Below are 25,494 nucleotides of genomic sequence, written 5' to 3' on the forward strand. Positions count from 1 at the left end.
TTTTTTTTTACATATTTACAAAAAACAAAAGCCCCCCCAACCTCGCAACCAGGGAGGTGGAGCAGCCACTGATGGTGGAACGGGAAGGGGCGAGCTGCCCAGCCAGCAGTTCCTTCAAAGTCCCGTCCCATGGCCAGCAGGAGAGCACGGCTCTCGTTGCCGGAGCGAACGTGGGGTTGGCCACCCGTGGGCTTGGGCTGGAAGCCCCTCAGTTCATCCGCAGCTTGGTGTCCCGGTGATCCGTGGGGGTGACCATCTCGTTGGCGTAGCCGTTCTCGGAGCAGAGGGACAGCTCGTCCGTGGTCTCCACGCCGTTGTTGATCTCTGGGGAGGGTAAAGAAGGAGAGGGCATCATCACAGGGGTGAAAAGACCCAGGAGAAAGCTTGTGGTTGAGGGAACAGCCATCGAGCAGCCAGCACGTGAGGTCTGTCTGATCCTACAGGGATTTAATCCCTGGCTTTAGTGACACTGCCACCATTTTAAACCAGTTGTGAATACGATCTGCCCCCAAATTTTGGCTCACCTCTAAATTTCAGACCCTGAGTGTCCTGTCAATATCAGAAGCAAAACTGGAACCCCCCATATAAGTGATGCTATGCCACAGACTGAATTATTTGCCTTTGGAGATGAGGATGCAAGATACTCAAACTTAATCCCTACCCCAGCCACTCTTCTAGAACTGGGGAGACTCCAGTAGTCACTGGTTTCACTGGGAAAACCGTGCCCCCATCAATGTTCTAATAGTTAAACTCCAACCCTAAGCAAAACCATTTGTTTCAGAGGCACAAATCCTTAACACACATCCCCTACCTCACAGGGTGGTTTGTGTCGAAGACAGTTTACGTCTAGAAAATAGTGGAAATAGTTAATTTTGCTATGACCCACTGCTTTCTCACTCTGGTTTCCCTGGATTTATTCCCCATTTTGACTGTTTCTGGAGGGCAGAATCAGGCTTGCCGTGCCCACAATAAGTTCTCTGAAGCAAGAGTTGTCTTTTTGGCTGTGTGTGTGTACATCCAGGACAATAAACCCTGATCCCTGCTGGAGGTCTCTAGCCCCTGATACGAGGAATGAACACCAACAACAGAGCTCCAGGGGCAATTTATATTCACATCCCTCCTAATGTGAGCTCTCCAGCTTCATGTGCCAACTTTAATCTTTTAAAGCTAAACATTTCTTTCTTTGTACACGTTTTTGAGATCTTTCTTGGAGGCTGGATCATTGAGAGGAAGCCAGCATACACTAACACAGAAAGGCTGGGAGGATGACAGGGATCCAGGTCTACCTCAAACTCGTCACCATTATCTGCAGCAACTCACAGCACTGCTTTAATTTACAGTTTTGACAGTGTTGGTAATTAAGAGAGGAGGTGTGAGACAGTGTAAGACAGCTGCATAGCACAGCTTGGGAAGTTAAAAGCAGGATTTATGAGCAAATCAGTGCTCAGGTCTGGAACATTTTGGGATGGGTGAGGCAGGACCACGTCCCACAAGTGGTTCAGTGCAGCTGGATCGGTCCAGCTGCCCTGTCCCAGCTGTGGGAGATGACACCCATATCAAAACCATCTCCCCTCCAACAGGTAGCAGCTGTAGGATGGAGCGAATAGCTTCGTGCGACCGGCCCCATTCATACCCGAGAAGATCAGCTTCTCCTTCATGATCTTGACATCCCGGCTGGACCGGCGGACAGCAGCACTGAGCATGATCTGCTCCGGGTTGTAGGTCCTGATGCTTCCTAAACGCCACCTGCAAGAGAAGAAGGGGTTATCAGGGGCTGGAGGCCTCAGCCCCAGGAGCGTCCTCTCCAAGCAAGTGGCCACCAACACTGGGGAGACCGAGTCCCAAAGACCCTCACACCTTCCTGCCCTGGTGCCTACACAACCCCGCATGATAGGAAGATGTTTGGAGATGAGTGTGTTATCTCAGGGAGGGTACAGACATAAAAACTGGTCATCTCTAACCACCTTGAGCATCCTAAGTGTATTAATTTCACCGAGGACCACATCAGCTACCCAACTGCCCTGTAGGGGTGAACTATTTTGATTCTTAGGGTTGGAAATAGGGAACAGAGACCAAGCCAAGTAAAGAAACCAGAACCTTTTCCTCACTATGTGGCACCCTCACGCTTGTAGGAGAAGAGAGCTCAAAGTCAAATAAAGGTCTCAAGCCTGAGACATCACCACAAGATGGTCTGAAGGGAACTCAAAGCAGTCTCAACACAGGTAGCTGTCACATACGATGCCCTTGATCATAATTTCTCCCACTTGCCTTCCCAAACGCCAGGTCTTTGCTTACAGGCTTTTACCCAAAACGCAGACTTCTTATAAAAACAAAACTTCATGAATACAATGAGGCTGATAGGAACCCGGCTCCCCATTAAAGTCAGCCAGGCTTTTATTCTAATTACTGAATGCATATAAATAAACTGACTGATGCTAGTAATAAGCGATTGCAGCCAAATCATAGGATTTTCCTTTTAAACCTCTTTTTCATCCTGGGAGCTTCCCTGGATCACAGAACCTCAGCTGCAGAGCTGCTGGCATTAAGAGAGAAAGGCAGGCTACTGCAAATAGGGGAAAAGCAGGGCTTGGTGGGCTTTCGTGGCCCCAAACCCACCAATTCTCCCTATCTCCTGCCCAGAGAGGAAGGCTTTCAGTTATTCCCATTCTCCCTGCCAGAACCAGGGATGTAACAAAGCTATTTGATGGAAAAACAGCAGAGACTTACGGTGGTTTATGGGGTTTCTGATCTTCTGGCACCATCTAGTGGCTTACCCACACAGGAGAATGTAATTTTTCTGGTTTGGGGTGACAGCTGCCTTCTCTTAAATGCATAACCTCCTCCCCATTCCGGGGGCAGAAAACCTGAGGAGCACCCCCCAAATCTCAGCCCGACAAAGCAACACCCACAGATGAGGTTCTGCAGCTCTTCCAAACCTAGCTGGTGCTCATTCCCTCTGTTTTCCCTCTTTTTCCCAAATCTCAGCAGGTGACTGTCAGGCTATAACTGAGGTACAGATGAAGGTGGCTGCTGGGATGGCAACACTGCACCACGCATGGGCCCATGGACAGAAGCAACATAGAAGCACGCAGTGGAGAAGACATTAAAGCACTAAAAAAATTAAAACATTTTTCTTTTTCATCTAAGCTGAGCTGCTCTAACTTAGAAGACGATCATTTCTGCCCTTAATGTCCCACATAGGCAGATCCTAAAATCAATATGTGCACAGGATCTCACAGGATAAGACATTCCACAATCAAACCAAAACATTGCTGCACGTCTTCTCCATGCCCACAACAGCCTAATGATGAAAATCCTGGTGCATTGCATGGCCAAGAGGCACAACCATCTCTTGCCCCCAGATCCTAAACATCCCATGGAGGGCATGGGCCATTTTGGGGCCTGGACAGCCCAGCCTCAAAGGGCTGCAGGGTCCTTTTCTGAAACCTCTTGCCAAGAAGAAAGACTACTGCCCTCTGCTCCCCATCTCACGTGGTGGCTGTGGTCAGACCCAGGCCAGCTAAACGTGCACGAGGGGCCTGTAACTCTTGCAGGAGTGCACTGCTCTGCTTGAATAAGCTAAGAAGGTTTCAAATTGAGTTTTCCATCCATATAACCTCAAGGCTCTGTCAACAAATCTTTCCTCTCTTAGCTCCAAACGGGATATCCCAACTCAGGCTCTCCAACAGCTCTTGCACCACTTCTATGGGCAATGTCTTTGCAACCTGAGCTGGAAGAGAGGGACCCCAGGAATCCCAAGTCCTCACTCCCAAAATCCGAGGGCCTTTTACTGGGCTAGTAGAGGGTGACAGCAGATCCAGCCAGGATTTCTTGGGCATCCAGGTGAGAATTTCAGTGCTGGGTAAGAGGAGCAGCTCACAGCAGGGATGTGTTTTCAAATGGGACCCACCCAAGACACAACACCAAAACCAGCCCAAATTTGCAGGGGTCATGCAATTACTCTTTTAGCTTCTGCATGGGACCGCTGGCAGCTACAACAGTAAGCCAAGTTTTCAGCAGCCACCCCCATTTTTTACAAAAATGGCTTAGCAGAGAAGCCATCAGCATTTAACCGTGATGCAATTCCAGCTACACCATATGAAACACTTGCTGCTGTGCTCAGTAGAGTTGGGATGCCAGAAAGCTTGTTTAATAGAAAATAACACCTCTCCTACCCCCTTGGACTCTGTTGTGATCGGCCACAGTTAGGACAGCAGTGTGCAAAAAGGGCAGCCCAGAGAGGGGCTCGTTGTGCCAGCCAGACTGCAGGGAGGTCTTGTTCTGGGAGGTTGGCAACAAAGCAGACCAGACGGACACGGGGTGGGAACAGACTAAAAAATACTGGGACAACAACACAGAGACAGCACACAGAGTGTTAGGGCCACCACTGGGGCCGTTGGGTTGGAGGAGAAATGGCAGGGGAAGGAGATGGGAAATGGCAGACTGGGAGGAAAATAGAGGCGATTGGTGCCAAGGTGATAAAATGGAAGGGAGCAAAGAGCCAAGCCAGCCACAACTGCACATCCCCGTCCTGCTACAGCTCTTCTCTAAAGCCTGCCCCACTCCTCCATGCCTCTCTCCTCTCCCTACCCCCGTGAAAAAAGCAACGGGGAGGTGGCAGGAGGCAAACACCCAACCTCCCTGCACCGCTGGAGGGCTCAGCCTGGCCCCATCTCAGGGAGGTGACGCGAGGACGCAACGCCACAAGTCCAAGGTACCTTGAGGAGCAGGCAATGCTTCCAGGTGGCCAACCCCAAACCCCAAGGCAGTGGGTGGGCAGGGGAAGAGGGGAGGGCTAAGCACACCTAGGGAGTAGCCAGCCCTCAGAAATACAACCCCATGGCACAAAGCGGAAGGAATGGAGAAGGTAACGCGTGAAGAGTTTGGTCCGAGGACGGACGTGGTAAAGGCTTTACTGCAGAAAGGCGGCAGCGCTTCCCTCCAGTGGGATAAAAACTACTGGGGAGAAAACAGCCAATGCAAGGAGAAATCTGGGTGTCCAACTGATGGCACTTCAACATCCCAGGCTCATCCCATTCCTGGCTGCAGCACTATTTTCATTTTCATACTGTATTTCTTCCAGTTTCATAGTGGTGTGGCTGGGAAGAGACTCAATGAGTACAGCAATTGCTGAGCCAAATCTTGTCAGATATTAGCCCTATTCATTCATTTCCAGGGCTGGAGAAGTGATACTTCATATAAGTTTTACTTTTTCCTCTATAGAGTTGGCCAACTTAGAAGAGGTTTGTCTTAAAAACCTCTGGTAAATGCAGAAAGAAGGGAGATATTTTGCAGTGAGATTAATTCCATGGAGAAAGCACTGTCTCCACTGGGAATTTCCCAGTTTCAACACACCGCAGGAGCTCAGAATCAGGGTTGTTTTAAAAGGCAGTGATTTGGATCACCGTAACAAAAGGTCAGATTGCCTTCAAAACATCCACCAGCTTCAGCATCAGGCTCCTGTGGTGCTCATGGCTATGGACCATGCAAAGTTCAGACCCTTGTGGTCCCCCTCTGAAGCCAGATGTTTGAAAGCATCCCGAAAAAGCTGTGCCCTGCACTGTCCTTCTGCAGTGAAGCCATAGCAGAGAGGGAGAAAGAAAGAGAGAAAGGAAGGTTGAATGAAAAAGAGAAAGAGGAAGAAAGCACCAGAATTACCTGATCATGTGATAGCTGTGAGATGCCAGAATGCAGCAGAGAGAAAGAGGAGGAACATGCACAACAGTCAGAGCAGTAAGAAAATAAACAAGGCAAAGAGGCAAAAGAGATTGGTTAGAAGTCATCACGCTCGGTATTTCCCCCTCTGGAGAGGCTGCCAGGATCCGGTCACCAGAGCTGAAGCAGAAGAGCAGGAGCAACCCCTGCCCGTGGCTACGGAGGAGAGAGAAGCCATGCGGAGAGGAGACGACGAGCACATCGAAGCAGTGCCTCTGTTCCCACCCACCCCCTCGTCCCTCGCGTGAAGGAAGCGGCTCCGTTTTGCCCCAAAAAGAGGGCTTCAGGAAACCAAACTAAACCACACCACGACATATTGAAGGCCAAACATTGAGCCCTGCTTCTTGGAGCTGAGCCACGTCAGCAGGTAGCTGGGCAGTTCTGCTGCAGCTTAGTTTTGGTTTATCCTCCGTGCTGCTACCCATTCATCTGCGTGGTGGAGAAGCCATGAACAGCAGGGAGATGGGGGTCTCCTAGCCAGGATGCACAAAGCAGGAGCTCTCAAAAGAGCAAGCCTTGCTGTAGAAAATGCAATTTCTGGTACTAGAGTTTCTCCCTGATTCTGCTAACTTGGGGTTGGGCTGTCCCAAGGCAGAGATCCAACAGAAGACATTTGACCCTCGCCATATTAATCCTTCCATCCTTTACCCTCGTTCCTCTCACCCTACTCCTTCAAACCATCTCCAAGCTGGGAGAAATTCAACTTGTGAAGAGAGGAAGAGTCCAGATAGTGCAGTGTCCATATAGCTGGGACTTCTGCTCTCCAGGCATGCATCGGCTCACTCTGCTCTGGGACCTACAGCTTACATTCAGCAGTATGACTCAGTCTAATTTCTTCAGCCGTGGCCTTCTGATTCAGAAAGCCTGCTAAAAGCAGCTTTGGGAGATGATGCAAAAGACTTCAAGTGTCTTATTGCCTTGGCCTTTGAATTCTGCTCTTGAGAGAGGAGCATTGAGAGACGTCAGACCCTGCCTTTCTGTAACTGGCAGAGAAATACAGGGCCTGAAGAGTAGGGAAATCTCTTGTAGGGAAATCTCTCATTAAACCAGCTGATGAATCTGAAGGGGGGGAGAAAGCTTCCAGACAACGCAGCCACACTGCCCTTCTGGAGGAAAGGTTTAAATGGCCGCAATTTGAATCACCATCATTCTTAGCAAAATTATAAACACATTGGCAAAGCTCATTTGGGTCATTGGTTTCATTAAGTGTTGGTAAATCTAATCGGAGAAGAGGGTTCTGTATCTGTTTCTCATTCTATCTTCCTGTGCTGGAATCGGTGACTGGTCTGGGACTGTGCAAGTCACGAATTTAGAGGGACAATTATCACCAGAGCCGACATATGGCCTGAAGTCAAACCCATAGCAGGTGCTGGCAGGAGCAATAGCCTGCTGTAGCATGGCAAAACTACCCAGGTAATTATCTACCCTGGGGAGGGAAAGGGATTGCTGCAGGCAGATGATCTGGGACGATGCGACAGCAAAATCACCAGCTCATAAGGCTGAAGGAAATGAAATTGCTACTCCTGACACAAAGGCATTTCGGAGCTCAAGAGGGAAGGAAAGCGTAAGCCCCTTGATGTCTCTAGGACAGTAGTTTGTGCATGCTAAAGCAGATGAGTTTATAAAGCTGAGGGAAGAGAGGGGTGCAATTTCAAAATGACACATTTTCCCAGGAGAAGGCTGCTGTTCTCGCCGGAGGGAGCACATCTCCCCCCTCCTGAGCGCGCATTTTCCCAGAGAGGGTTATTACACTGTCATCACTGACAGCGAAAATGCCTCCTAGGAGAAAAGGCTCATCACCGGGAGGAGACCGTGGTTTCCTCCCTTATAATCAAGAGGAGGGTAGTTTGGCCAGCTCTGCCATTAGCAAGTTGATTTATCTCCTACTGACTTATCAGTGTCTTAGCTAGCCCTGCTCCTGGGCTCTATGCTCTGAAAATGTTTTGTTTTCAGTGACCTGGGCTGACGAGAGGCTTCTGCCATGCACTCATTGCTCCCCGTTTTCTTTGAAAAATGGAAAATTTTCTCAAAGCATCAGGCTAAGCAACTGATTTGATCTGTTCAGTCATAACAGCTTTGCATCACTTAATACATTGCTTTAAAACGTTTCCATTTCTTCATCAAGTGGAAACCAAATAAATTAAGAAAATCTAAAAAAAAGCCTACATTATAAAAACTGTGGAATCTCATAATATTCTCTTTTTTCTTTAAAGCATTTAAATCCATTTCCCCAGAAAACATTTACGGTTTCTCTACCACACGCATTTATGAGAGGAGCGAGGAGTCTGTCACTCCTACTGTGAGATGTCTCACTCTTCTTAAAAACAGTGACTTCACCCAATTCAGTGTCATCACAGGAGTGGAATGACTTATTGTTTGCAGTCTTTGTAGGAAGTTTCAATAAACAGTTTTCCTGCATTTGCAATCCAAGTGCCTGAGGAGCACTGCAGCCCTCTCTTCCATCTCCACCCCACGCTCTCAATGAAAGCACACTCCACAAATACACGAGAGTTGAGCCATAACAATGCTACTTACTTCTGGAATATAAAAACTCCTACAATTATGATAAATGAAATGAGATCAGAAGTGATCCAGATTAAGCGGTACTCGTCTGGAGGCTGGAAGACAAAAAAAAAACAGGAGCAGATCTGAAAGTTTGGCATAATCACACGGAGACCACACGTTGCTAAAGTTACCACCAGGGCGGAAAGAAGAGCACAGAGATGAAGGAGTCACGTATAAATCACAAAGTTTATGACATTTCTAATGTTTGCCTATGACCCAAAGTGATGTTATCAGGAAGAATCACAAAAAGGAACAATTTTAATCTCTGCCTCTTTTCACGTGCTGATGTGTTCTCAGAGCTTTGTGGGCTGGAGTTGAGTTTCCTATCTCAGCTGTACCCCTAGGTGAGGTAAGAGGCCAACAAACTTCTGCTTTGCCAGACCAAGCCTGAACAACATGGCTCCAACCAGGATGCTGGTTTCTTACCAGACAGATCCATCACAACCATCATTAACACATACAAGTAATGTTTCATTAGAGGAATAAAATACATAATGCAAAAGGAGGAGCTCATGCAACAGTAGGGTGACATGGGCAACATCAATTGGGAGCCATCAGCTCTGCTGCCTCCATCTCCCAGCAGAGAACAACTTGATTTCTGGTCACTACCTCTTTATGTGTCTCGAGTAACCCTGTGAAAATGTACTGCAGAGCTGGTAGGGCAAAGCTTTAATTAGCCAAAGCTTCTGATGGAGATTTAATCCTTGTGTTTCCCAGCTTAATTACAGAAAGGTGACATTTGGCAGGGTGTAGACATCGCACGAAGATCTCTCTGTAATGTTACATTTGCTGCATCTGCTAAAACAACAGATGCAAAATTGATATTTCACATTTTCTTGGCAGAAGAATGCCATTATAATTGTTTTGAAGGAAAACTCAGGAGTCTTCTAGGTTAGAAGAAAACCTACGCATTTAAATTTTTAATTTATCCAAGCAACAGCATTTCACGACTGAAGATACAAACATCAGGTTATTTTGTGGGTCAAAGGTTAGATGATATATCCCAAGCAATTTGTAGACATGACTTTCTGGGCAAACTCTAGGACCCTATGTTGATGATTTAAAAAGTAAAATAAAAATAAAAATCTGCAATACCTGTAAAGTCCTGCAGAAGGCTCACAGCTAGCAGGATTTGATACCAAAACAAGGTTTTATGAGCAGGTTTATTGAAATTGGAATTTCAATATGGTCAAAAAGAGAAAAGTGGTGTTTTTTGATTTTGTTTGTCTTTTTTTTTTTTTTTTAATTTACTTACTTTTATTGTTTAAAGACATGCACTCAAGACATGCTCTCACCTCTTTAGAGGGGAGCATGGGCCAGCAGACATCTATCATGCAGAGAAAACTCATTGTGCTGCCTCATCCACACTAAAATATGCTCAGGAATTTTCTGTGTCACCCACAGTTTCCAATTTTGGGGAAGAGCTCTTCCTTTGGGGTCAATATATTTAATTTTTTTTAAATAGTCTTTACTCAGCTTAAGACCTATTCCTGAAACCCTCCCATTTGCAACCCTTCAAAATCTTCATCAATTCAGCGTAACCAACCAGAGGGCAGCTCAAATCTGAGGGAGAATCCCCAAAAAAGCAGGGATTACCCACTTTGAGAATATCGAGCTGGGGTCTGAACCCCAGGCTTGAGCTTTTCAAACGCCTCCTCTACAGCATGTCAGAGGATTTAGGGGTATGTGCTCACAGCAGAGGGCTCACTTGGAAATCCAGCAGATGGCAGAGCCCTTTGAGGAGGGCTCCAGCTACACCAGCTGCATTTCATCTCTGACAATGAGGCTTTTGCAGCAAAAAGCTGCCAGCGATGTGCTCACAGCTCCTGCCAGCTGTAGCAGAGGACAGATGTTTGCCGCAGCAGCGTTCAGACAATGATAATCTCTTCTTCCAGCAGCCTCAGACTGGTGACCTTTTTCAATTTTCCAGCGCACACCAGTGTGAATTTGTGTAGTCAGACACAAGCAGAAGGTTAAGCTAAGGCTAAGGACACTGTGCACAGATGTTCATAATCTTAAGCTCCTACCTCCCACTAAAGATGTGGATAACTCACTAAAGCCTGTTAACTTCTTCTTGTGCTCATCTTACCTCCCTTTTCCCAAGGGATCTGCCAGAACAGTGGGCAAAACAGCTGTCTCCTGTCCTACCCCCATCAGGATCTGTTATCAAAAAAAGAGCCCCATCGCATGCATGTATGCCTCCATAGCTGAGCTCGTGCTTTGGGAATGTTTTGATGCAGATATTTTCCCTCTGCTCCAGCACAAATATTTCTGTTTGGCTCAGACACCCAAAGTGCCGGCAGAGATTTCAGAGGGTTTGCTGGCTACATGATGGGTATCTGGCAATAGCCAGAGGTAAACCTCTCCGCATCTGGTATTAAAAGCAGTGAAAAACCTAGTTCTACATCTTGCCTAAAACACAAAGCCATGTTTGCTGTTTCTCCTGCAACTCTAGCAGTAGGTCTGGAAAGTGTTTTTTTGTTTGTTTGTTTGTTTTTCCATTGGAGAAATATGGAAAAGTTGAGTGGATTAAACAGGATGTGTGTTGTGTTCTCCAAGGACTCCAAACCCTGCATGGGGAGAAGCGAGGCCACCTGAAGGAAGGGGTTGTGCAAGAGGTGCTTTAATCCTTTCCCTTTGCAGGTCTCAGGCATACAGAGGGTGAAAAACCTCAACAGCACATTGAACCCAAGCAAACCTTCTTGGAGAAACCCCCCGGCTGTATGGATGCTGTGTTTCATGGCCACCCCTCCACGGTGTCCCCTCCCTCCAGAGGCTCCCAGCACCTTCCTGGCCTTCGTGCTTACCATCAGCCAGATGGGAAAAGGCACCTTGCGAAGGATGTGGGAGCTGTCGGAGGTGACCGACTGGACACCAGTGCACCAGAGGATGGAGTACAGCCAGGGCTCGTTCACAGTGTAGAGATTCACACTCAGGTTTGCCGTGGTGTAGTCCCTGCCAGGAGACAGATGGGGCGAGGGGTGAGTCTTGCGAGCATCAGACCCTCAGCTCAAAGAGGAGAGCTCCCACACCAGCTGCTCTGCTGAAATCCAGATTTATTGGGTTAGAAGTGCATGAAATGGGTTTTTAATAGGGCACAGTCGCCTCATAAGCAACCCAAGGGCATTGCAATCGAGTGGTTTGAACTTGAAAGCTTTCTTATCCTCTGCCACAAGGCCACAGCCACTATCTGCCCAAGGCCACAGCCCATTTCAGACATATCCTCGTGAAAGATGGATGCACCATGTTTCTCTAACCACCACCTCATCATGTTGATGTACAATTAACATCTGGCTCGGATGCCTGTCACGCTTCGAAGGCAATCTACTTAATTAAAAACTGACTGGGTTTGCAGCATCAATTCCTACAGCTCCTATGCCCTTGTTTTGGGGACAGTTGCGAGGTTACAGCTTCCAGTCTCCAGAGGTCATTTTGTGTAAGAGGCTAAAAACTTAAAGCTGGGGTACAGAAGCCGTCAGCAGTGAATCAGGAGCTAATATCGGACTCCTTCTACCCCTGCAATTTGCATAAATTGCTGTTTTTCCTTACCCACAAAGCAGAAACATCACTAGTCTCCATGGCATGGACAGCACAGAGATTAACTTTTGCAATTTAGTAACTACCAAAGCACTTTGAGGAGGAAAGCAGCTGTACAGAATGTGGACAAAGCAAAGCTCACACGATCGAGCTGCTCTGGAGGCTAGGGAAGTCTCAAGTGTGGTCACAGCAACGTTGAGGTGAGAAGACTGTGCTACACCAGGGCTTTTTGAACCTACTCAGCTTGCACTGCAGGACTTGAGCGGTGTTTGACCAGGCACCACAAAGCTTTTAGGGTTCCAGAAACACTCAGGTGGCAGGTCTGATTTTGGAGACAGCTGAGGCGGGATTGATGAGAGTTTGGGATTTATGAGGTGGGGAAGATGAGAGTTGGCATATGGTCCTCTCCATGAAAAGAAGCAAACAAGTCGGGGAAAAGAGGCAGGAATTATCCTGGAGGTAAAGCACAGACTTGATTTTAAGGTCAGATAGACCAAGTGCTGGCAGCCACAGAAAGATTACACTAAACAGGACCACTAAATAGGACCAGTCTCAAAGACCTGCAGGCTCAATTCTTCCTCCCTACTTCCAGCACCTAACATATAATAAGACAACTCCTTCAAAAATACTTATTTCCTCTGAAAATGCTTCTTTTTTCAAATATTTCTTTGTGAAATAAATTCAAACTCAAAAATAATAAGAAAAAAAAGCTCTACTACAATCTACCCTTTTCTTAGAAAAGGGCCAAGCCACAAGATAAAATTACACGTCTCAAATATATACTTAGGAAGAAGGCTGCACATGGTGTACCACTCTAATTAAATAAGAGAACTGACCAGTCTAAATAGGTGACAAAAAATAACAAATCAGGTGAATTTTCTGTAAGAAAGAAATTTCTAAAAGCAAGTTTAGACGTTGGACTAATCAAAAATTCTGTCATAGCAGCTCCGGAGCAGATTCACAGAAGCAAAGGGCAGCTACTAATGAGGATGAAAATGAAGTGAACACCTTCACTTTTCCCCAAGGATGACAGTGGAATAAGAATCAGACTGTTCATGTATTTGTGTTTCAGAAAGGATCATTGTGCACTTGGTCATCATGAGTCAGCTGTGCGATCCTGGGAACGGACTGGTTTGTGGTTAATGAGTAGGGACAAGCTTGCACAGCTCAAGTTTTTAACAGCAAGTCCATCTGAAACAATACCTGTATGCAGACAAGGACTGGAATTGCCAAGAAAGATGCTGCTGGGCCAGGGATGCGTGCAGGGCACGATGTTAGAAAGGAGCTGTGGACACCCACTGTGGTGCAAACGGGCTGTCAGAGCATCCAAACGGAGGACCGTACCTGACATCCTCGTTCGTGACCTTGGTGTAGCGCAGGTTGAGCCTCACGATGCCTTTCTCTCTCATGCGTTCTGCGTCCAGCTTGAGGCCAGAAGTCTGCTGGAATCCCGGAGCAATCTGCCTGACCAGCTGCCGCTCTGCATCCGGCAGCCACATCACCTGCAGAGGCAGACAGACAGAGGGTGGGTATGGCAAAGAGGAGAGGAACACCAGGCAGGGCTGCTGACAGCCAGTTTACACCGAGTCAGAAGCAAAACCACAAGAGACTTTGCTTTATTTGTCGTATAAATTGTCTAGAAGACACGTACAGCCTCCCACATCTCTGTATAAATGCATTTCAGGACAGCTGGCAAGCCCAGAGGACTGGAACATACAGCTTTGGAGGTGAAAAGGGTTGAAGTACAAAGAGATCAAGCCAAGGGCTCAAGACTATGGTGTACCCCTAAAAACCTGCCTCCCCTTTTTAGCACAGAGGCTAAAACTGACAGCACAAGACAGGACACACAGGAGAAACCTTCCATGGTCCCATGTTTGAGACCAGTTTCATTCACCCTCGTTTATCAGGACTACATCTATTCCAACCCCCAACCCAGGGCACAATGTAAAGGGGATGCTGGAGCCAAGAAGGGCAGTTTTATGGCTCGTGCTGTGCCCTACCAGATGATCTCAGGAGCATCACTGAGAATTGCTTTGCTTTAACCCATGCTTAATAACTCACCAACACTCATTTACTAAAGCATCAGACCAGCATGAGAATTTGGTTCAATAAGGAACCATCAAATTTGGGTGAGAAACACGACTTCACCACCTCACATATATGTTTTAACTGTTTTTTTTCTTCCATCTCTTTGTGCAATATTCAAGAGGAAGACAGTACGGTCCTCCCCTTGGTCTAGCAAAGTTTGGTGGTGGGTAATGCTGCCACTGTGACCAGAGTTAACTAGACGTTGTGGGGCAGTGTTGGATATTAAAAAACAGTTGGAAATTAAAAGTAGCTGGACCCATCATTGCACAAGTCAGTGCTGAACTTGTCTGTACACGTGGGTGCACCTAACTGGCACAGAGGAAATACTCAAGCTACCTCCCTCACCAGCCTCAGGACATAGCTCTGAAGCAGTCCACGTCTGCCTGGGGGGCTCCTCAATCTCTCTGGGTCCCTGTCTCAACATTTTCCTGCCACTGCAGGGAAAACTAATTTATTTACATCCAGCAGAAACTTCCCCTGATTTAATTTATGACCCTTACCTCCCATTCTCCAGACACGGAGCTCAGGGAGGAGTTTGGGTCCAACTTCTCAGCAACTTTCTTGATGGTTCTGGAGAGCTGCTAGTAGGTCTTCCCAAAACCTTTTTTTTTTTTTTTTTTTTTTTTTTCTCTCTCCTAGGATGAAGAGATCCAGTTCACTCAGCCCCTGCACGAACATCCAGCCTCCAGTCCAGTCCGGTGGCCTCTGCAGGACTGACCCCAGTGTATCAACATCTGCCTTGTGGAAGCCCCACACTGGACACATGATTTCTGAGTAATGGGAATGATCACATCTCTCCTTCTCCCAGCTATCCTACCAGTAGTACAGCCCAAGATTTTTAAGTCTCCTTGCTACCAGGGCATTTTGCTGCATCAGCAGGTACCAGGCTTTTGAAGGTCCATGCTTGCCACCATCTCTGGGACCACTGGCCTGGAGGTAATATCTTCCCCAACATGATTTCCTGGCACCAAATAGTATTACAAAGTATCTAAATGGATCAAACGAGGCACTCAAGGCTGCAGGGAACCCATAACGAGTACAATTTTGGAACCATCACCAACGTCGCAGTACTCACAGCCTGTTGCCGAATTCCTGACGCCAGGATGGTTTTCAGGGTGATGTTGATGTAAGTGCTGTAGTAGGGATGGGCCGGGGGCAGGTCCCGAAAGTTCAGGATGAGCGAGGTGTTATCCTTGATCACCTCCAGCATATCTGCCAGCTTGCAGACCGACTGGTTGGCAGCTTCCAAGTAGTCAGACCTCGAGAGAGACCCAGCCGTCCAGAAAGGGTCATTCTGAAAGCAAAGCACATCCCAGCGTTACCACCACAAAGCACGGACTCTGCATCTCCAGGAGAAACTCCTTTTCCATCCCACTGTGGCCACAGCAGGGGATGCTGATAGCTACACTCATTGCCCATCCTCCTTGAGCATTTCTCTGTGCCTCAGTTTCCCCACCCATGGGTAAGTCACCCTATTTTTCCTCACCCTACTTTTCCAGGAGAAGAGAAGAGTTTTAGGGCAAGGAGTAAGCTGAAAATGTACTTTCCCACACTGTGTGTTCACCAAAGATCCTTCAGAATCCAAAAATAAAAAGAAGCACCTTTTTTAAATAACTAAGAGGATCAGAGAGGAGCTATGGGATGTTGGAGAAGATGGATCCTTCTGACGTATGGACATTCAGGAATGATTATGGCTCAAAGGACACCCCTGAAAGCAGCCTTCCAGCTGCTATCTTGGTCCTTCTCATGTGACAAGAGGTATTTTCACAGCATTGCCACTCCAGCAAGCTTCTGTGAAACAGCACATGCAGCTATAATACACGGGCACCCCCAACACATCTTCAGACCAGCTCAGATCAGAGCAGCAGTGATGCTACTATGGCTCAGGCTGCCACTGAGCAAGCACTCAGGGAGCTTCAAACAGAGACATGAAACCAGTATCTGAGCTCACAGCACTGCAGAAAGCCTTGTCTGAGCTTGCAGAAGCGTGCCAGAGGGCTGCAGCCCTCCTTCCAGACCACAGTTAATGCTCTCCAAGAAGGTTACAGCTGCAGGCTAGAGAAAGAAACCCCACCTGCAAGCTGGCTGCACACCAAAAGGTGGATCAGCCCATCCCACAGCAGTTTCTTCTTTGAGACTTTGAAAGCTGAACGTGCTTTGTTTTGTTCTGTTTTTTTCCCCCCAAGAACAACTGTCTCCAAAATCAAATGAAGGAAAAAGGAATGGTATAGCATGCTCTCTTCTGTTTTCCTTATAATCAGATCAGAGACCTTTACGCTCTGTGTGGTATCAACCAGGCATTAGGTTCCCTCCTTCCAAGTGGTGGAAGAGGCACAGAAAGATGATACAATTTCTCCTCAGCCCCAAAAAGGCTATGAATGCAAAGGATGGGATGCCAGGCTCTGTGGCTTGCAACATGAACAAGCAGACCAACATCCTAAAATTAACTGCACAAACACCACAGAGGCCTGTTAATATATATGTGTGTATATATATGTGTGTATATATATATATATATGTATATATATATATATATATATTTAAATCCACCAAGTGAGAAGATTCCTGGATTTGATAGGGTCAGATTACCTACCAAGATGCTCCAAACAGCAAAGAAAATGACAGCATTAATTTGATAGAGGACAGAATTAAATAGTTCATGGAGATTTGGTTGAGCTGCGCTTCAGACCACTCTATCAAGGAGCTGTTCTTCACCTCAAAGTGGGTTTAGATATGAGCTTCATCCCACAGTTATGACTTCAGGACCCATACCCACCCGTAGGAACCACTCCCCAGCATTGAGCTTTTCCAGGTCAGTCCAGTTGAACATGGAGGCGAGCTCGTAGGCCCTCTCAGGAAACACTTCTTCCACGTTGGTTGTTCTCCTGAGTGTCTTGTCGTGCATCAGAAATGGCACTCCATCATAGCTGTATGGACAGACAGAGGGCCTCGTTACAGGTGGAGATGAACAACCCTTAAACCATCCTAGAGAAATGCCCATCCCCACACTCTAGCTTCTCCCACAGCTTTGAGGACCACATCAAAGTCGTCGTGAAGATCTTGACCAGCTTAACACATCCTCAGCCCTCTCAAGAGCAGTTGAAATGAGATGCAACCAGAGGGGAAAAACAGTTAGATATCTGCTAGATGTTTGCATTAATTCAATTGCTGGCATAACCCCATCCAGCCCAAGTTTCTCTGACTCAAAAATGTCTAGAGTGCCAGACTCACGTAGCTTGGCCAAAAGGAGACACCCTGAACGCTCACAGCAACCAAAAATGCCTGCAAATTCTGTAGCTCCAAAGCTGTCAGAGGTTTCCCATACCCTGTATCCACAGACACATCCACACATGCACAAGCTATTCTCAAATTGTTAATAGTAGATGATGAGTAAGGCTCTCAGACTATATAGGAACTTAATGTTCATGGGCTTTCAGCATGATTCAAGGGCCCCAAGCTACCAAAATTGCTCTGAAATAACCTTTTCCAATTTGAAATGGGTTTCAGGAATCAGCCAGGCTTGTGTGAGTAGCTAAGTTCAAGCATCTTGAAGAAAGCCCACCTCTTGGAAGAATCTAACCAGCCAAATGGTATTTTAAGCCACCTAGACATTACAGAAGAGCTGCTCTGGGAAACCTAAAATGCTCTTCAACCTCTTTTTCAGCCCAGTTTTCTGTGGCTGGATCAGTGGTGACACCACCCAGAGCAATAAAGGTTTGGGGGACAGCTGGGGGACAGCTGTCTGCACTCAGATATCAAGATATCTGACTGGCCATGCAGGCTTCTACAACATTTTCCAAAGCAAGATTCCCATCTTCATATTCAGAAAATAAGATCTGGAAAGGAGATGGAGTTAAACGAAACCCATATGAACTAAGGGACAAGCACTCCCCCAGAGCTATAAGGAGAACAAAAAAAGATTTTGGATGATGGAGCAAATGCTGCCTCAGCTTTCCCATTGCCTGCAGAAGTCCCTTGTCACAAAAGTCACTTGCATCTCATTTGCTATTTCTAGTGTGCATTATGCCAACTGCTTCCCTCCCCCTCTCCACCCAAAGCAACGTGCTGACACAGCACCACCACGCTGCTGCAATCAGAAGGGTTTTTGGTATTTACAGCTAAAAAAAAGATGCTAAGCAACTGCAGAATTAAGAGCATGGAGCGTTTAAGGGAGACAGGAGCTCAAGTCTCAATGTCTTACAGCAGAGCATCATCAGATAGGGCTAAGCCTTAAACACAGCGTGGAAATCTGATGGGGTGCTTAACATTCACTCTCTCCTGTCTCTAATCCTTCCACTTATGGAGTTACTCAGTGCCATGCAGGGCTCACCATGAAGTGCAAGCAGGCACTGGTTTGAAAAAATAATGGAGAGAAAACAGAGCTTTGTAAGAGAGAGAGGAGGAGGTGGGAGATGGGAGGCCCATCAAGCCACAGGCACAAGAAGCATCTTTCAAAGTGATAAGGACAGCAGTGTGCTGCAAACCCTTCCCATAATTGCTGCCAGCTGTATTGACAGCTCTTCTTTTGGTCTGAAGGTCACTGAGGTCCTCTTTTTATAAAGCAGCTTGGGTCACCTAATGGGCCTCACAAAATTGAGCCATTAAGGGCATTATTTAAGCTGTGGGACACTTGGGATGCTCCTCTGGGATGTCTGATGGGTGGCAACGTGGGAAGCTCTTGGAGCTTTTCAAGATCTCTTCCTCCCAGAGTCCAACCTTCTCCTTGGCCAGGGCTAAGGGAAGCAACCTATTTGGCCACCAGATGAATTAAGTGCTCATCTGTGATTCTGGATAGCCAAGCTGTTCTTCCTTCACAACTGTTAACAAAGGAATTTTTGAAGGAACAACTTTATTGTATACATCCCAGTTTATCGTTCATCCATCCACAATGACATTCCACTCCCCAAGGGGAAGAAATTCCTTTAGTTTTCACATTATTTGCTCTCAAACAGCGATGGAAAGTAGAAAGCACCATGACAATTAAGCTCCAGAAGCCCATCTTCCACCAGACAAAAAGATCTTCCCATCAACATCAACCTTCAAACGGGTCATGAAAAAAAAATAAATCAGCTCAGTGTTTCCCTTGTGTTTATAACTGGAACTAAGACAAACTGAGGGATCACCAAAATAAAGCATCACAGTTCCCTTCATGCCACTTCTACCTTCTTGCACATTTATGTAAAATATACGAGGAAAAGGAGTAATAATACTAGACAACGATCACACTCCTGGCACGAAGCACGGTTCTTGAGATAATCCTCTTTAAATGATGTCTAAATTGGCCTTGTCAATTCTGCTCAACATCCGCCTGCAAGGAAAGACTTTGACAGGCGCAGTATGGCCAGGTTCCTCCTTCTCCCAGCACTGTTGTAGGAGGAGAAGGATTTTACTCCTGGGCTGCTAAATTCTTGTGACAGTTTTGCAAGGCTGGTAAAACCCTCCTAAAGACCTGCAGCACGAGGAAGGCAGTTTGGGTCTTCACTCTCTGCACCTCTCCCAGCAGAAGTCACGTTTAAGTGGAACTATTTGTGGTGTCCATGCAGTGTAAGTGGAGACAGCAGGGAGTTATACGATAGATTCACCATTCAATGGGAGAGAGCAGTAACATCCAGACAGCAGATAGAAGAGACCCAAAAGCAGAGTTTGAGCTGTCCACAAAGCATCCATGCTGAGAGCAAGAAACACTGGGGCTTACCTCAGTACGACATCAGCTTGGACTCCATACGTCTTCTGCTCCACTGCCTTCTGGAAGGACATCAGGGTGTTTTCTGGTGCCAACTGGGACAGAAAGAGCAACGAGAGATTAGCAGAAAGTAGGCATGTTTACAAAGCAGCATCAGTAAGGGTGCTGTGAAGAAGGCATAGAAAAATTAGGGAGCCAAAACAACTTTGTTTCACAGACTACATGCTGGCCAGTTATGCTGGAGTACCAGCATCCCCCACACAGAACTGAAGCCTGAGGATGATCCCACTGATGGTCTTTCACACACAGGATGGAGGTTAGTGCAGAGTTATCGTTGCCTACAACACCAGAAACCCAGTGAGCCCAAGGTCTGTCACAAAATTAGTGTATGAGACATTTGCTCACCAGTGTGGTCCCCAGACTGGCTTGTTGAGGGCTCACAAAGTGATTGTTAATCTGATGCTAATTCTCTATCCACGGATAGAGCTACCAAAAACACCTTAATAGTTTTATTCTCCTATTTTTCTATGCAAACAGTGATCACAACGCCCTCATAGAATGACGTAAGTCCATAAACCAATGTATCATCCATACCATGGAGAACAACCAGACCACAGGTTCTGTAGCACACATTTTATTTTCACATATACCCAGTCAATAAAGTAATCTATTGCTAAAACTAAAAATCAGTTGATTTCTCTTAATAACAAATTTTCCAGTAAGTTCTTACCAATAATAATACTAAAACAAAATATTAAACCTACAAAATGAGTCCTTTATAGCTATCACAGATAAGGACACAAATTTTAGTTCAAATTCAATTGTTTTGAATGAAACAGATGACAGCTGAATTAGGATCTGTTAAAAACAATAAAGTATTTATCTTCATACTGTGTTTTTCTACAAAACCAGTACAGCATAGATAGCCCAAAAAATGTCCATAAACCAACAAGAGGCAGACCAGAAAAAAAAACAAACAGACAACTACAAAGAAAAACCTGACAGGCTGCACTGAAATGTGCACATCACGCACATCAAAATAGCTCTATTTTGAAAAATCATTTTCTTATTTTCCAATTTTGCTTTCAGGTTTAGAGCACCTCTAACATCCTATTTTTCCCCACCCATCCCTGCCACCATCAGGAACAGTAAATTTCCACCAATTTACAAGAGACAATGAGCTTTCACAATCCATGTTTTTCAACATTTCTTGAGGAATTGGGAAAGATGAATCATTTTATAAATAAAGACCTAAATGCACCATGCAAGTAAATTGCACAATAAACTTCTATTTAAACTTATATATAACATATATAAACATATATAAGGAGCATTCGTTTTCTTGTGAACTGAGCAATTTAAACACCCAGGTCAGCAAAGCTTTGGGGTAAAATAACCCAACCACACACTCTGTTCTGAAACAGGAGCAACACAACCTTTATATAGATACAGCATCTCTCTGCTGAATTCCCCTGGCTCAAACCACACGTCGATATCGGTTCATTTTTCTGTTTGTTCAACAAAAAGCAACACAGAGGCATGTTATCTTCCCCAAAAAGGCTCCTGATCAATACCTGAGTTGTCTAGGAGAAGGCGAGAGGCATCACCCCCATCACACCCCCTCGCACAGCCCAGTGCTGGGTCACACCAGGTCAGGCTAGGAGAGCTTTTTTCAGCATTTTTGCACGATGCTCAGAGCTGTCAGCAGGGAGCAGCAGCCCCATAAAGATCCCAGCCATGGAAAACCTGCTCCATCTCCTTGGGTTGCTTTGAGCATCTCGGGTTTCGTCCCGAAGTAGCTCGGGTTTCCTCAGGGTGAGCACTGCAAGGTGATCCACTCGGCGCAGAGCAGTGCTCGATGTTTGCTCTCAGACTGCAGCAGCCACAAGGAAACAAAGCAGGCAGCGTTCAAACCATAAGCAGCTGAGGAAAAGAAGCTGAAGGGCGATGGGAGACCACCAGCCCAAGTCACGAAGGGTTGATGAGTGGATGCAACTCAAGTCCCAGCTCAGGAGGTGACACCACATCAAGCAGCCACCAAGCCCACGCCCTTCTGAGCATCCTCATCAGGGATGTGAATGTACCAGGAACAGAAAAGCAAAGTGTACTGAGTTATAAATCATCTCTTGGGCTAAGGGAGACTGGAGAGGACAGGTTGAACTACCTCCACTAAGCAATCGATGTTAAAGCCTTCAACAAGGGTAGGACAAAGAGGAATGACACTGCTGTCACCCCCCTATGCAATTAAGAGCTCACATTGCACAAAGCAGGGCTAAAGAGGGCAAGCAAGCCTGGCCAGAACAAATTCTCCCTCTAATAAGACCTGGCCAAGGTCTTATGTCTTAGCTAAACATCAAATTCTGGCACAGCAGTCCTCATGCAGAAAGGACACTGGCTGTTGTTGCCTCTGAAGTGTATTTTGTCTTTTTTTTAGGGCCAGGATCAGTTGGGCACCAGCCCTCCTAGGTTGCAGCTGGCTGGAGACGCAGAGGAAGCTTTAACCTGAATGGTGGGGAAGTCACAGTCTGCACTGCTGGAGGCATTATTGGAAGGAAACCGAGCAAAACAGATCTGAGGAAGCAAGTCAGTACACACAAGCCTTCATCACCCTCCTCATCAGACTGGGGAAACATTAGTTAGAGCAGAGCCAAGACTGCATACAGAAGCAATAGATGAGATAGATGAAAGATACATAGAAAAAAAAGAAAAAAAAAAAAAAAAAAAAAGGAAAGAGAGAGAAAGAAAAAAAAAGGCAGTATCTTGAGGATAGGATTTCAGTTTGTCAGCCTCGATAATTTTGGCCACATAAAGATAGCAGTGACATTCATGCATCTTAAAGGCAGTGCTATAAAACAGATTGCAGTGAGCTAAAAACCGAGACTGAGTTTCAAGATTTGGTGCACCATGGCTGTCCCATCCTCAGTGCTCAAAAAGATGCCACAGGTCCTGACCCCACGGAGAGAAGATCCCAGCCCCTGGAGTGGAATATTACACTCCTGCCCCTACAGAGTTTGCAGATCAAACTCTGCTTGTTAAAAGGGACAAAACTTAGCTGAACCCTATCAGGGCTGCATGCAGCTGGTCAGATATGAGGCTCATCCATTCCTTTCCCAGGAACTTGACCCCTAGAGGCAAGTTAGATGAACTCACTAAACTTCATGCTGATTCACATTGAGTTTTGCAGCTGTGCAGAGGAAGCAGTGCTCGAAATTATTCCACAAACAGGCTGGCACTTCAGATCTGGCCATCAAAATGCACGCTTTGGAGCTGCAACGTCACCTTCATCACGACACCACTAGACGTGAAGAGCGTCATCCTGAAGAGCGTCACAGATGGGTGAACATCCCTGGCTGCTCTGAATCAGCAAGCAGCACGGATGGCAGCAGAAGTGCCCTCCTCAATGCCGTGCCCCATGATAGCAGGTGTTACAGATAGCCTCTGTCACACCACAGTGCTCTTAATCAAGTTCACACTCCCTACAGCGTGAGCTTGTTGTGAACAGGGAGAATCGGTAACAGATATTTCCATCATCCCTGCCTGCATCTGTCTTTTTCCAAGAAAGATGGAGATAAAAATATATATATATATAAATAAGTCAGACTGTTTAGTACAGAGATGTCTAAATGGGACAATTGCTGGCGCAAGATGTTTTTTGCTTAGTGCTGATTTAGTGTTTTACAGCAAAACTGCAATAAATAAATACATAATCTTTCTGCTTGCATTACCCTCTCTCCCTCCAGTTTGTTTTTTGGCTCTCCTCCTTGTACAACACAGTTAAGTAAATTACATCTAAAACCCAAATCCAGCCACAGCAACTGGACACAATGCGTTTCTTAAGAAGCCAACATTGAAGTGAAGGAAGCCCTGGGGCACGAGGCAATGATTTCACCCCAAAATCCATCCTACAAACCATGCCAACATCCCCTGAAAGCCACGGACAGCCCCCGTGCAAAGTTTCTAAGAGTTTCTTTGCAATTGGTTTGATTGGCTCATCCCTTGCAAAAAAATCAGCCTGCTATTCATATTTTCCTGCTAGGAGACGCAGGAGGTAATTTCTAGAAAATTGCCCATGAATGAACTTATTTTTGACTATTTTTGTGCTCAGAAGTCAATTGCAAGTTCTTTCAAATGGAGCTCTGAAGTCAGGAGGTTTGGACCTTCCTTAACAAATACTGGGAAAGTATGCTAGGTAACAGCACGGCCAGTTGGACATCACTACACTCCTTTTTCCCTCTAACAGCCAGCTTGCCAAGACTTAAAACATAAGTAAATAAATCACCGTATCATTTGCATGTTAGAGAGGCTAACAAAGAAGCTTGCACCCAAAAATTAAATTTGTTCCAAACCGCACCTGCAGCTACAGCAAGCTTTAAGGATATTTTTCATCCATTTCCATCATTTTAAAATTCATTTTGAATTCTCCCTTCCCTTTCATCTCCTCATAAGCCAATAACTGGACTAAAAAGTAAGGCATGATTACAACAATAGCTGAGAATTGGAGTTTTTCCTGCTATAAAAAGATGCTTTTTGGAAGTTCCCTTTGTGGGACTAAGCCTGGGATCTGTCAGTACTTTGGTTTTCAGGATTAGGTCCCACTATGCCAGCTCACTAGGAGGAAATAACAATACTGTTTTAAAAATATGCATCTTTAATCCCCAGGAATTCAAGGTATTTTAGAGAACATCCACATCCAGCATTTCTGGAAACATCTCAGCTAGACTGAAAAGTAGTGAAGGAGTAAAATAAAGAAAAAAAAATATTGACTTGGACAACAGGATAGGATTTTAAGCAAAAAGCCATTAGAGATTTGATTACTAGGCATTCAGCAATCATGAGGTCTAATCTTGCATCACATGCTAGCACTGAAGCTTGATTTAATGAAAGACTACCTAATCATATAGAATGGTTTCAATGAACTCAAGCCTTTCTCCAGGCCTGACAGAAGACACAAATTGTGATTGTTGCTATTAGTTGGAGCAGTGGACAGGTTACCTGGCCATATCTAATAGGTGGGGGTGCATAAAGCAGACAGCAAAGATGTACTGATTTCAGCAGCACAAGCAGTACAAACTGAACCATTTCAGTCTGAGCCCTTAAAAACCAAAGCCATCCCAATTAGGTGGCTGCAACGTTTTGGTATCCAAGTTTAAAATGAAAGAAAGGCCCTCCAACACACCTAAAACAAACAAAACATAGCAATTAAAAAAAAAAAAAAAAAAAAAAAAAACACCGGATCTTCATTAGCTCAACAAGGCTCTCAATAAGCCACAGTTCCAACCAAAAGTCATAGAATGGCTTGGGTTGGAAGGGACCTTAGAGATCATCCAACTCCAAACCCCTGCCATGGGCAAGGATGCCACCCACTAGATCAGGTTGGCCAAGGCACCATCCAACCTGGCCTTGAACACCCCCAGTGATGGAGCAAATCTTCACCATTGGTTTCATCAATAGTTGATATTACAAGATGACAGAAACAGCACCCCAGAAATGCCAGTATGTTGGAGGCTTCACCTTCAAGGGGTGATAAAAAAAACAACACCCCACATGTGCAAGGATGCATTTGCTAGAATTTTCCTGGGACTGCTATGGTATCCTTCCTGCTGAGGCAAAATATTCCCCTGCAACGCCCCAAAAGGCAGATCCTAAGCACAATTAAACACTGGCTCCCCAAAGCACTATGTCCCAACAATGGGTATTTTTCCATTCTGAACTTGTGCAAAGCCCATGAGTCAGCGCTGCCCAAAAATGCTCTTCCCTGCACCGTGCCTGTGCGCGGCGCCGAGACAGCTGCTGCCTGCCAAGAAGGAAGGAGGTCGACGGCATGCAAGCCCCACGTGCTTCACAGCACGCAGACAGATGTTGAGACAGTGCTGTCGAGACATGCCGAAAACCAGCTGTCTGGGTGG

The 25,494-nt window shown here is 46.0% G+C and overlaps 1 protein-coding gene across 6 annotated transcripts in view; it reads right to left on the minus strand.

Moving 5' to 3' along the window:
• GDPD5 (glycerophosphodiester phosphodiesterase domain containing 5) overlaps nucleotides 1-25,494 on the minus strand; it is a 156,914-nt gene continuing 131,420 nt past the window's right edge. For 5 of the 6 annotated variants that reach the window (XM_032201666.1, XM_032201643.1, XM_032201651.1 and 2 more), the window contains exons 9-17: nucleotides 19,601-19,683; nucleotides 16,682-16,832; nucleotides 14,981-15,199; nucleotides 13,162-13,319; nucleotides 11,088-11,235; nucleotides 8,251-8,333; nucleotides 5,659-5,673; nucleotides 1,634-1,746; nucleotides 1-324 (exon numbers count right to left, since the gene is read on the minus strand). In XM_032201666.1, the coding sequence (XP_032057557.1) occupies nucleotides 209-324; nucleotides 1,634-1,746; nucleotides 5,659-5,673; nucleotides 8,251-8,333; nucleotides 11,088-11,235; nucleotides 13,162-13,319; nucleotides 14,981-15,199; nucleotides 16,682-16,832; nucleotides 19,601-19,683 (1,086 nt within the window). In that variant the 3' untranslated portion in view covers nucleotides 1-208. The remainder of the gene's footprint in view (nucleotides 325-1,633; nucleotides 1,747-5,658; nucleotides 5,674-8,250; nucleotides 8,334-11,087; nucleotides 11,236-13,161; nucleotides 13,320-14,980; nucleotides 15,200-16,681; nucleotides 16,833-19,600; nucleotides 19,684-25,494) is intronic. The other variant, XM_032201682.1, reaches the window with a different exon arrangement.

This window comes from Aythya fuligula, chromosome 1 (genome assembly GCF_009819795.1).
Source record: "Aythya fuligula isolate bAytFul2 chromosome 1, bAytFul2.pri, whole genome shotgun sequence".
In the NCBI taxonomy this organism is placed as follows: Eukaryota; Metazoa; Chordata; class Aves; order Anseriformes; family Anatidae; genus Aythya; species Aythya fuligula.